General features: G+C 42.2%; 1 protein-coding gene across 32 annotated transcripts in view; it reads left to right on the forward strand.

Annotated features, from left to right (window-relative positions):
- The window catches only part of CCDC91 (coiled-coil domain containing 91), a 348,878-nt gene that overhangs the window by 114,459 nt on the left and 220,884 nt on the right, over positions 1-13,535 (forward strand). For 28 of the 32 annotated variants that reach the window (XM_051850358.3, XM_070049592.2, XM_089304790.1 and 25 more), the window contains one exon: positions 1,799-1,903. The exons of the other annotated variants lie outside the window; for them this stretch is intronic. In XM_051850358.3, coding sequence (XP_051706318.1) covers positions 1,799-1,903 — 105 coding nt within the window. The remainder of the gene's footprint in view (positions 1-1,798; positions 1,904-13,535) is intronic. 32 annotated transcript variants of the gene reach the window in all.

Raw genomic sequence — 13,535 nt, forward strand, 5'->3', positions numbered from 1 at the left:
AGGAGATGGGATGGTTGGCAGGTGGGAGGGAGGTTATGAGGGGAAAACCCTCTATAATCTAAAAGTAACACTTTCGAAATTGATATTTATTAAGTAAAAGTTTTGTAAAAAAAAAAAGTGTGTCTACAGTTGCCTTGGAGATAAGTAGAACTGTATATACTGGAAATTTGACAAAATCCTACGTGTTGACTAGGAAAAGTCATCAGTGGAAGAAGATAGTGTCTTCCCAGGGTGTCAAGCTGGTGAGAAATCTGTAGTCTTTAGGGCAGTGTGCCTTCCACACCCAGGCCTTCCTGCAGCTGCACAGCAAACTGTGTGTGTACTGAACATGTACGTTCATTGGTTTTTTGTCATTGTTCACCAGGCAGTACAGTAGAACGGCCATTTGGAGAGTGTCTGCACTAGTGATCCAGGGATGACTGAAAGAGTACAGGCGGATGTGCATAGGTTATAAGCAGATACTCTGACAATTTATGTAAGGGATTCGAATGTTTGAACTTTTTGGTATACCATGGGACTGGACTCAGTCTTCATGGGTTTCAAGAGACAGAGGATAAGAGAGAATCTGTCTGCTGGCTTGTACCCCAAATGCTTGAGTGGCTGGGATTGGCCAGGGGTGGAGTTAGGAGTGAGGAGGAACTCAGTGGGTAGGTGGCAGGAACCCAGTTACTTGAACCATCATTGGTACCTACTGGGGGCTACATTAATAGGACCCTGCAGTCACAAAGCAGAGCTGAGAATTGAACCCAGGTACGCTAATATGGGAAGCAGGTGTCCTGAACAGCATTTTAAGCTAGGCCAAATGCCTGCCCTGTGTTTTTGTTTCTCTCCCTTCCCTCTCCTTCCCTCCCTCCCTCTGGTTCCCCTCCTTTCCCTCTCTCCCTCCCTACTTCCCATTCCCCTCCTTTCCCTCTCTCTCTCCCTCCCTCCCTTCCTTCCTGTAACGAATGCTTTCCTTCCGGGGGCTTATTTTGATTTTTAAAGCAGAATGTTTTATGTTTTTATGCAGATTTGAAATTTTTTAACATTGTCTCCCTGTGGGAAGTCAGGCATCATGGCATATTTGACCAGAATGCTTAGAAAGAAAGCTGTTTTAGTAAATTATTTATGTATACTCTGGTTTGTCTTCCCTACAAATATATCCATAGGGGCTGGCGCCGCGGTTCACTAGGCTAATCCTCCGCCTTGCGGCACCGGCACACCAGGTTCTAGTCCCGGTCGGGGCGCCGGATTCTGTCCCGGTTGTCCCTCTTCCAGGCCAGCTCTCTGCTGTGGCCAGGGAGTGCAGTGGAGGATGGCCCAAGTGCTTGGGCCCTGCACCCCATGGGAGACCAGGATAAGTACCTGGCTCCTGCCATCGGATCAGCGCGGTGCAATGGCCGCAGCGCGCCGGCCGCGGCGGCCATTGGCGGGTGAACCAACGGCAAAGGAAGACCTTTCTTTTCTTTCTTTTTCTCTCTCTATCACTGTCCACTCTGCCTGTCAAAAAAAAAAAAAAAACAAAAACAAAAAACAACAACAAATATATCTATAGAAGAATCTCAGCAAATCTTAAATGACAATAAGTTGAAATGCTGTGATTTTATGAAATTGAGTCATTTTATCATTATGTTAGTGTTTGTGATTGGTCTACAAATTAGAATGAGGTATATAATTTATAGTACTACAAGATTTTTGCCATATTTCTTTTCTGTGAGTTATTTTCTTGATAATTGTTAGCTCTTATGTTCATCGAAACAAGTAAATCTATTTTATGCCATTAAATGTTAAAAAGTCTTTGTTTGGATTTGTCTTTTAGGATGTGGAATCGCTGATGGAAAAGCATAGTGTCTTAGAAAAAGACTTCCTAAAAGAAAAAGAACAGGAGGCTCTCTCTTTCCAAGATAGATACAAAGAACTTCAGGTAAGCCCAGTGCATTTACAGTTTTCAAGATGGGCCTTTTAGGAAGTGTGTGTCAGTATTTAAAAAGTGTTCAGTTAAGAGCTTAGCAGTGGATAACCAGACACTTGCTTAGATCTGTAAAACGCGGACCATCCTGGAAGAGTATGGACCCGTGAGAAGCCCTGAGGATAGTAGTTTTGAGTTCGAAACAGTTTGGTGAGTAACACTCTGCTTGTGATGGATGAGCTCTGGGCATTGGCCATCCTCATTTTTACTGCTGTAGTTACATACGAAGGCTGTAGACTGCTCTGTACCCAGCGCTGAGCGTTAACCATTGTACTGAACTGCGGTCACTTCCTCCTCTTTGTCTTCCCCAGTCACCTTACTAAGCTTGCTTCTCTGCAGCCGTCCCCACCCCAGTAAATGTGACTCATGCTTTCTAAGCACTACATCTGAAACCCACTCACTCTTACTCATTTCTGAATTTGCTTCCCCTGTGTTCCTGTAGCAGAAGTCGCCTGCTCTACCTTCAGAATGTCCTGATTTTTTCCACTTCCCTTCCTGCTTGGTGCTCCCAAGGTGTTCCATACCATCTGCAAGTGTCTTGTAACGCATCCTTTTACATTCGCCACCGCTGCTCACACACCACTCCCCTCTGCCGTACAGCCGTCAGTGGCTTCTCTTCTCCCTCACACTGAAAGCCCAGATCCTGTGGTGGTCCTCCAGGCCTTACTTCTTGGCAGGCCTTCCCCCTCTTGGTAATCATCCAGTGTCATTGCCACTTCGGGGTGCCTCTCACTGGGGTCCCTGTCTGGTTTTCTTGACATCTTTAGGTCTCTGCTCCAGTGCCACCTTACCAGACAGGGTTTTGAGCACTATGCTGGTGTTCCTTCCACCAACCTCCCCATATTCTGCTTGCTTTTTCTCCACTGAATTTTTTACGTCTGACAAACTGCTTGTTTGCACGGCTCCTTGTAATAGTCTCCTTCAGGGACTTCCACTCCTACCGTTGCACTTCTCCCAGTGATTGGAGTCATGTTTTAAAGTTAAATCAGATTGCAACCTCAGCTCACCTTCCATCTCCTTCCCGTGCCACCCCCAGCTCTTTACTTGGACCACAGTCAGGAGGAAGGGCAGGAGACTTTGTGCATCTGGGGCAACGAGGGCCCTCCTGGCCGTGGGATGGATCTGGCCGGCGAGTCACTCACATTGTGTCTGCATGGCTCTGCGTCCTCCTAATACATGCACACCCGTGTTTAGAACGCTTGCAAATCTTGCAGATAGGGAAATAAGGTGAGCGCCATGTCTTTGCAGTATTCTGTTGGGACATTGTTTAATAAGTCTACCCCACGACTATTTAAATTCTTTATTTATTAGAATTCTCAGATGTAGTAATATTATATGTTAATTATATAACTTTTTTTTTGTCCCCAGAAGAGATAAAAATAATTTCTACTAGAAACAAATAACTTTAAAGATATGGTTTATGGTTGTGTAGGACTTAACCTGTTTTGTGTCTAACCTAGAACTCTTCCTTTGTCTAACACCCGTTGATAAATTTCCTGTACACATAGTGGTTTTTCAGAGGCTCTTTTAAGCAGTCTTAACATCTGGTCCACTCAATCTGGAATGATTGGCTTATTCACGAATCAGTAGAATAACTCTGGTAAATGTCCAGTTCATGTTTATATCAGTCATACAGTAACATTTTTAAAATTATGCTCCCATTTTATTTTTTTAAAGATTGATTTATTTTGAGAGAGTTAAATATAGAGATGGAGAGAAAGAGTGAGAGTGAGTTCTTCCATCCACTCGTTTGCTGCTGCAATCGCCAGGGCTATGCCAGGCCAAAGCCAGGAGCCAGGAGCTTCCTCTCAGTTTCCCACTTGGGTGCAAGGCCCCAAACACTTGGGGCATCTTTCGTTGCTTTCCCAGGGAGCAGGATCAGTAGAGGAGTAGCTGGGACTCAAACCGGTGCCCATATGGGATGCCAGCATTGCAGGCAGCAGCTTTACCCACTGTGCCACAATGCTGGCCCCCAAAATTATATTTTTAACAACTCTCAATGCAAAGAGTTTGCCTCTGATGCTTTCTCAGATGGTGCCTTTCTGTGGAGGCTTTCCATGGCCATGCTGTGTACAATAAGATCCCATGTAGCTGATCTACATGGCCTAGTCCTTCCTCTTTGTTTTATTGTTGTTCTGTATCGTCGTATTGCCCCTATTGTTTTATTATGACTTATTTTCTGTCTTCACACCAGAGTGTTAACTCTGAGAGATGAGGAACTTGCTCTCTCTATGTCTAGAGAGCAGTGCTTGGTATGCAATGAGTGCTCAATTAATAGTGTTGGGTGAGTGAATGAACAGGTGTGCACGGTGTTCCCCAGAGCAGTTACTTTGTGTATATTGTACTTAGCAACCTCAGACTTGGATTTGCAGTTTCTGTTAAAAGGCACAGCACTGAGTACTGAGGGAACTTAGTCTTTTTTTTTTTTTTTTCCTGTTTCCTTTGAATGACAGCCTGGAGGTAGAACAGAATGCAACATTTAAAATTTTAGTTACTTATTGTAGTGATATCTGGAAATTGATTTCACAGATAAAATCCATGATTTATTGCAGGTAATGTTGAGTTAAATTTTGGGGGTGGGCAGTTAATCACCTCTCACGGAGTCATTTTAATAGGAGTATGAATGAAGACGTGGGTAACTCAGCGTGAGCGATAATCGGTAAATCTCAGTGTCTGCCACACACACCCCGAGTTGGTGCACGTGTGCAGAAGGCCTTCAAGTTCTTCAAAGAGTTCATGGAACATACATCTTTTGATTTCATTGTTCTGCAGATACTTGAAAATAACCTCATATGTCTTAGATACTTTCTAAATGTGTTTTCAACACAAATATTTTAAGTGTATTGTAAAGATTCGATTTAGCAAGAATTTAGAAAATCTTGGGGGTCATTGAGCTCCTTTCTGTAGTCTGATTCCCCATGAGGATGTAGCTTTTTCTCAGTTGGCATGAAGGTAGTTCTCCCTAGTGATGTCTTAAACAGGGGATGTGATTAAGCTTGTCAATGTCAGGGAAGTCCTCTATAATTGAATACATCCAGGATGAGTGTTAGTAACGTGGATTTTTAAGTAGTGTATACACACACATGCATCTGTTTCTGTGTGGGAGTAAATGTGTGTGAATGAATAATTTCTCCTTGCCAGTTATTCCTCAGATATTTTGAAGTTAATATTTTTATCCCATATTTTGTGTAGAATATGGCAATCTTTTAAAAATCATTTCAATGTCTCTAGCCTACCAGTCTTTTAAATATTCATGGGCTTTAGTGGAATCGGTTAAGTTTTCCTTTCTATTTCCTGCCATGACAGGTATAATACAGCGGTGCCTGCATCTCTGTGGCATCCTAATGAGTGCAGTGCATTGAGAAGTACAGGATCTACTGACGGGACCGGGTTCTTCTTGTTGTGTAGCCTTCTCCTTCAGACATGTTAGTTTGCACATATAATTACAAAAATATGTGTATTCTGAGAAATGTGGACAGTGAAGAGAAAGGAAAGCAAAATCCATACCTTTTACCACTCTGAACATTTTGAGTATTTTAAGCTTGATTTTCAGAATATAGGCTTCAAATTTTCAAGTTTGAAAGGAAATCAGCTCTTTGACTTAGGCTAATGTTGGAAGTGTCTGGATTTTAGTCTGACTAGAACAGTTAATAAGTAGAATATTCACAAAGACTTTATTGTTGATTATTTTTGGAATTTTCATTAATCTAAAGAGTGCAGGTTACATGTATTTCATAGGTAGAATTCCAAGAAAGTAACTTCATGGTCTCCCTCCCTCATCGCCTCTCCCAATCCCCCTTCTTCCTTCCTTTTTGTTTTCTGTTTAATGTTTGCAAGGTTTTGGAACCAGCCCTCTGCATGACTAAATGCTAACTGTTACAGAGGCCTCAGCCAGTGTTCTGGTAGGCGATATGGTCTAATTACCAGGATGGGGTGGGGGGTGTGAATGTGCCAGAACAGAAGGAAGCCGCAGACACAGAATATGCGGTACAATGGGGGTGTGTGCTCCGTCCCTTTCTTCCTGTTCTGTCCAGGGTGTGTAGCCTCAGCAGGGGAAGCAAAGTGAGTCATGCGGCGTTGGTTGGGGAAGGCTATTTCCAGGACTTTCTCAGATCTTGAGCAGAGAGCTCCGCATCTCAGGGCAGCTCGGGTTCCAGCGCCTTTTGTCTTCTTTCTCTGACTCCCCTTGCAAGTAGGTCATTGCCTATGAGCAGCGCTCAGGAGCTTGGCAGCCTCATAGACAGCACAGGGCCTAACACTGTTGCATTAAAAATGCAATTAACAGACACAGCTGGTTACTGAGTGATCGTCTCTGGTAGTCGGTGTTTGTAGCTATGGTTAGCTCTGGGAATTTTCTGTGTAAGCTTTTTGAAGACTGCGCCCATTCTTCCAGATTCCATTTCCTATTGAAATGCCTCCTGGTTACAGTAGCTTGATTATTCTGCTTGAAAATTCAATTAAAAATAAACCCTGCTGTTAGGTGAAAATAGTATTCCAGAGGACCTGAATTGATGCCATAAATGGATAATACCTATCTTCTGGTGTTGATGCTACTGATTATATTAATAGACATTCTCATTATTTTTATTCTGATGGTGGACAGTGAGGCCCTTGGTTCAGAGGCTTGGTTTTACTTGTGCCGTGTAGTATTTGATTAAGGGTAGATTAACTCAGTGGCTTGATACTCCTGAGTTTTAGCTTAATGGCCTGGTAAGTAAGGAATTAACCAGTTTTGTATAGGTAATGATGATGGAAATGTACATTCAGCCTAGATGGAAGACATCATGTGTCTTCATCTTTTTTTTAGACATGTTTGTACTTATTCATTTAGGTTATTTATTTATTTGAAAGTCAGAGTTACAGAGAGAAAAGGAGAGACAGAGATCTTCCATCCACTGTTCACTTTCCCAAATAGTCGTGATGGCCAAGGCTTGGCCAGGCCAAAGCCAGGAGCAGGGAGCTTCTTCTTGGTCTCCCACAGGGGTGCACAGGCCCAAGGACTTGGGCCATCTTGTACTGCTTTGCCAGGCGCATTAGTGGGGAGCTGGATAGGAAGTGGAACAGCTGGGACTTGAACCTGTGCACATAGGGTATACTGACATTGCAGGCGGCTGCTTTACCTATTGTGCCACAGTGCCACCGACTGTTCCTTTGTTCATCTTTTTGTTCTTAGCGTGATTAACAACACTTAGAAAAGGGGGAAAATAAGAGGAGAATAGGATTGGTTGCATGTGTTGATTGGTCACACACACCTTTATTTTAGTTCCGGATTTTCAGTTGGATAAAATATTGGGATGTGAAGACATGTGTGTTGCTTCATTAAGGGAGAGTCATTTGGAACAGAGAAGCATTGTGTGAGGTGCAACCACGTACGTATTTTCTTCCTTTTTCCAAAGCTAGTTAACTGAATGTTCACATGCACAGGTTGGATACTAAGGTTTGGAAGACTTCTTTGTCAGACTGGGTTAGACAAACTAGCATTGTCATGTAAGCATTTGCATTTATTAATTTGTTATCGTACAGACAATTCCGTTCAAAACAAACTGATGGAATTATCTTAAAACAGCAGCATTTTGAGGGTGTTTTAAGACGAGCAACTTGTTTTAGGCTATATACTTAATATGCAGTTGATGGTGCACTCTGAAAAATGAGATGTTCTAGCCTAAGCAGTCAATGTTAAAACCTTGCTATCTGTAGTACTTTTTAGTAATTTTATCATTGGTTTTGCTTCACTCATTTAAATTCGTTTGGATTTTTGAACAATGGCTGTCAATGCTGGCTCACATTCTAATCTTGGGTAAAGTAAAAAAAAAATGCTCAGCTGCTGCCTCCTCCCATTAAATAACATGTTCATGTGTTTCACAGAGGACACATGTGGGCAGACGTGTGTAGTGAAGTCTGCTCCTCATCCCTTGCTCCATTCATTGAGTTCCCACTCCCCTTCATAGGTGACTCCTGTTAGCTTATTTTTGTCCTTCAGCATCATGGATAAAGCATACGAAAACCAGTGACAAATATCTGTGGATACTTTAAAAATTCATGGGAAATGAATGGTCATTTTGCTGCAGAAAAATTTTGTAAACCATGCCTAGTTTTCCCATATTGTGCATCTACTGTGAATTTTTTGACGTGCCCTCAGATATCCTTGAGCCTCTTCCTATCTACATAATGCTGTACTAAATGTACTTGGTAATCTAGTTGTCCAAGAATATTTCTTGGAGGTCTTTTCACAGTGATTCATAGAGAGATTTCTTACATTTTTTTTTTCTTTCCATGGCTATTAGAAACATATTGTTGTGTTTTCTTCCATCTTAAAGCATTGCTGTAAAAAGTTTAATATCAGTCTGATTGTTTTCCAATTTCTTATTCTCTCAAGACCCATGATTTAATAGAAGATATGTTTTGGTCATTCCAGATTGATTCCTTTATTGTGAACTTTTTTTTAAAGCTTTTATTTGAGAGACAGAGAGGTCTTCCATCTGCTGGTTCACTCCCCAAATTGCTGGAAGAGCTGGATTTGGCTTGATCTGAAGCCCGGAGCCAGGAGCTTATGAGTTTCCCATGTGCATGCAGGCGCCCAAGCACTTGGCCGGTCTTCGACTGCTCTCTCAGGCCATAGCAGAGGGCTGGATCAAAAGAGGAGCAGCTGGGACATGAACTGGTGTCCACATGCGATATAGGCACTGCAGGTGGAAGATTAGCCTTCTATGCCACAGCACCAGCACCAGTGGACTTTTAATTTTCGTTACAACTTTGTATTTGTTTGTCTTGGTGTGTTTTTCTTACAGTGACTTCTGTTATTGTATGTTGTATAGTCTTTGTCACCTCTGCTTGTTTTTACTCTTGAATTCTTTTCATCTTTTTCTTTATTTTTTTCTTAATATAAAATGTGTTTACCTTTCTATTTCTCTTAATTTCAAGTTAGATTACTTGATATTATGTTCTCAGCTTAATCCTCATTTCTGAAATCACTTATTGTTAACTGTAATTATATTGTTAATTATAACTTCTGTCTTTTTTCTACTCTTACGGTTTTCATCTGATTTACCATTTTCCTAGTATCTTTAAGCTCACTTTGAATTATATACTGAGTTTTTAATTTGTTTTTAAAAATGTTTTTCTTGTGCTTTAATTTTCTGTAGGACTCTTGTTTAAGTCCTTTTTTCCCCTGTAATTGTATTGCATGAAATCTGATTAATAGTACTGTTACCTTTTTCTGTGTGAAATTAATTCTGTTGCACTTGTTAAATGGAGGGGTGCTTTAGAGGTTTTTTTACCCTCATGGTTTTGTTTCCTTATTTTTTCATTTTATTTGAAAAGCAGAGACAGAGCAGTAGAGAAAGAGACTGAGAGAGTGCTCCCGTGTGTTAGTTCACTTCCCAAATACTTGTAGCAACCAGGGCTGGGTCAGGCTGAAGTCACGGTCTGGGGCTATCCGTATCTCCCACCTAGGCAGGCACCCAGGCACCTGAGCGGTCACACGCTGCCTTTTGAGGTGCACGTTGGCAGGAGTCCAAGCACCTTGACTGCTGCAGCAAACACCAGCCCCGTCTCTCATGATTTTGAAGCTCATTTTTCATCTATGTTTTTTTCCTTTTTGATTAGAAAGCAAGAGCCAGGAGCTTCTTCCAGGTCCCCCATGTGGGTACAGGGGCCCAAGGACTTGAGCCATCTTCCACTGCTTTCTCAGGCCATAGCAGAGAGCTAGATAGGAAGTGCAGCAGCCTTACCAGCTATGCCACAGCACCGGCCCAAATCTTAGTATCTTTTAAGTGTTAATCGCTTTCAAAGGGAATTACTTGTGATAATAAAGGTTAAATGTGTGTTTTCCCTGAGGATATGAACTTAGGTTTTATGAACTTGAGAATAGAGTATAGGGACGTTGAGGTTTAAGTCTTGCAGAAAAGACCATAATTTGTTTATTCCCTTAGTGGTTGGCAACTTTTTTTTCTTGAAGATTTATTTATTTATTTGAAAGTCAGAATTAGAGAGAGAGAGAGAGAGAGAGAGAGAGAGATGTTCTATCTGCTTGTTCACTCACCAATTGGGCTCAACGGCCGGAGCTGGGCCAGGAGCCTCCTCCGGTTCTCCCACATAGGTGCAGGGGCCCAAGCACTTGGGCCATCTTCTACTGCTTTCCCAGGCCATAGCAGAGAGCTGGATCGGAAGTGCAGCAGCCAGGTCTCAAACCGGCCCCCATATGGGTTGCTGGCACTGCAGGTGGCGGCTTTACCTGCTATGTCACAGTGCTGGCCCGCCAACTGTTTGTTTTTTTTTTTTTTTTTAAATGAGGGCCATTTTAAGAAAATTTTAAAAACTTAATTGTTTCAAAATGAGAATAACTTGAACTCTTCCATTAAAAATATAGTACTTACTAGGTACAGTTTAACCAATGAAAATAATTACTAAAAACTTAAGCAAAACACCCATGTCCCCAGTTTTGTCTTTCAAGTAGGAATTATTAAAAGAAGCAAAAGCAGTTTCTTGAAGACTTTGCTAACCATGAGCAATATGTATACTTTAAAATTTGATGGTTTGCTACTGAATAACTTGATGATGACGTTAACCTGTATTCTCAAAAAATGCTAAGAATTGGGAGTGTTTTTGAGAACTAATAATAGGCAGCTTTTTGAAATGCTGGACTGGCATATATTTGAAGGCATTATGTCATTCTTTTTATCCTTGTCCTAATGATTCTCTAAATGAAGTTATTTATTGAAACAAAATTGAACAATTATGACGTTGGGAGGATAGTGTTTTCCCAGTCCATAGACTAATTGGCCATGGCAAGCTTGCATTTCCTCTTTCTTTTTTCATTAGTCATCACCTGTAGGTGTATGCTCACACTTCCTGCCATTTGGAATGACGTAGATTTTGAAGGCATACCATCAGGGTCATGACGGGATTTGTAGGCCCACCAAAATTATGAAATCTATACTTCAAGGCATCCCAGTTTTAGAAATCTTAACATGTGATAAAATGTGGATCTCAGTCTTCAGTCAGTAAAATGATTTTTTTTTCTGTTCTAAAGATTTTTTAGCATAGTTAGAATTTGCACAGTTAGAAGTTGAAAAAGTTTAAAAAGGAAAACCAATGATTTTGATGCATTTAAACAAAGAAGCTTCAAATATTTTGCTACATAGAAAATAAAAGGTATTTCCCCCCTGCTTTTACTTTAAAAAATATCTCCACCATTTAAGTGGATTTGCCTCATTAAAGAGAAAATTTTTTGCAAAAAAAGTTTGAATCCCAATAAAGAGGCAAGGAGTCCACCTTCAATTCTGGTATCCAATGTCTCCTCCTGTGATTCTGCATAATATCCCTCCAGCAAACTTGTATGCCTCCATGTGTTTACTTAATTTTAACATTTTTCTCACTTGCAGTTGTGATTCCAGGCCGGGTGGTAAATCTTGACAACCGTGTTTTCCTGCAGAATTAGACAGTGCATGGCGTCCTGGGACTCGTGCCAGACTCATAGACGTACATGGGCAGGTTTCAGAAATGCTGTGCAGCTGCCATCCTTGGATTCTATACTGTTTGGTCTTTCCTTGCCTTGTTCCTTTACATAACTTTTAAAGCTACCTTTTCAGTCACATCTAATTTGATAAAATGTGACCTTTACGTTTTTAACGGTTATTCCATGTGCTTGGGGGATGATTGTGTTTATTACGAGTTTGTGTTTTATCTTCAGTGATCACACAGATTTTTGTACGTGGTTCATGTTTATGAGAAGTACTTAATGATAGATTTTTTTATTGTGTGCATAGTGGCATTGCCACAAAATAGGAAAATGCAGCCTTACAGTGTGGCTAAGCCTCATTTTCATCCAGTGGGGAGGCAAACCTGTGATTTTTGAATACTCGAGCTCACAGTCTCAAGGGACGTATTTACTGTATTTCCCTACTTATCTGAGGTCAGACTCTGACCTCAGCTGTTCTAGAACCAAGCCGCAGACCTCAGCGGTAAATGGAAGGACGAGTGTGAAGCAAATTCTCATAAAATCTACATCCCTGATTCGGTAGGAGGGTCCCAGAGCCTCTGTGGGCTCTCAGCCAGACAGCTGAGTATCAAGCAATAGAGAGAGGGGCCTTGGCACTCACAGAAGCTGGGCAGGGATTGTGAAGGAGGAGCATAAGCAAAACTCGGGAACGTGAGAAAACCCTAGCCAGGTCAGGGCGCTTCCAGGGTCTGTGTCTTCTGCCTATTTATTTGGTGGATTTTGAGTTCTGGACCCGTCGCAGGTTATAAATGTTTAACACGGGAAGAAGTGATTGAATGGGCATCTGCTGTGTGTCTGTGGGAGCCGATTTGAAGAGTTCTGTGTATCCATATAGCTTCTTTCTGAGGGGTAGAAGGATATTGAGATTTTGAAAGGAACAGGCAGTGGATCTATGGGAAACCCTTCTGCAGAACAGGGGAGTCCCACACCGTGGGAAGAACAGTGCTTACACAAGGGGCACGCCTGGTGAGCCTGCTGTGACTGGCTTGGCTTGCGCACTGAGACCTCCTCGTCATCACTCAGCTCTGAATTTCAGGGCAGCTTCTCGAGATGGCCTTCCACCTAATCCTCTCCTGTTGCACTTTCCTCAAGATGCTGTATTTGTTAGGAAGCAGTTCCTCTTCCAATACAGGCTCCTAGATGGAGGTACTTTGTCTTCTTCAGTCATTCTGTGGTCAGATCCACAGTTGAAGCCCTCACCCTACGGGGGGTGGTACTTGGAATCTTTGGGAGATGGTTTGGCTGAGATGAAGTCATGAGAGCAGGGTACTCGTCACGGGACTCGTGTCCTTACAGGAAGAGACGCGAGGGCACTTGGTTACTCCCTTCCCCCTGCCACCCAGTGAGGAGACGGTGGGTGAGAAGCTGGCTCTCCTCATGCGCCAGAAACTGCCCCCGCGGGCCCCTGACCTCAGACGTGCAGCCTCCAGAACTGTGGGACGGTGAATTTCTGTTGTTTAACTCATCCGGCCCATGGCATTTTGTTACCACCGCCGGAGAAGTGGAAGGCGTGGGATGCAAATATTTTATGTTTAAATATGTGGTTCATCTAATCATCCATTCGCCATTCCCTGTTGATTCATTTTTCTGCTGAGATTTAGCTGAATCTACTTTTTAAATAAATAAGGTACCTTCAGGTCCACACCAGGATTTTCAGATTTTAGATAAACATGGTACTAATCATGTTTATCCTCTTTATTTCTTTGTGACTGATATCCCATTCAATGACATCTAAGAAAATTTGCTTTTACATGTAGGTAGACAGCTGGGAGCATTCTAATTCTGAAAATAGATGTAAATAGGCCTCTTCCTCCATCTGCACCTGAAGTTAGAGCGTAGGTGCCCGGCATTTACACTAGTTGAAGCTGTGTGGGAAAGCACCGTGCACCTTGGGGCCCCGAGCCAGATGGTCTTCGTGGCAAACACTGAACGGCTGTTTCCTGCACAGGAATTCCTGGAAGTGGTGGCAGCTGCTTTAAGACTTGACCAAAGACCTCCTACATTGGGAAAATCCTTGACCGTCCTGCCCCTGTGCCTTTTGTTAGTTGCATGAGGCCTCTTCTCCTATCATTTGAGACGTTTTACTCT

This window comes from Oryctolagus cuniculus, chromosome 9 (assembly GCF_051225735.1).
Source record: "Oryctolagus cuniculus isolate XC-2025 breed Fujian yellow rabbit chromosome 9, ASM5122573v1, whole genome shotgun sequence".
NCBI classification, from domain to species: Eukaryota; Metazoa; Chordata; class Mammalia; order Lagomorpha; family Leporidae; genus Oryctolagus; species Oryctolagus cuniculus.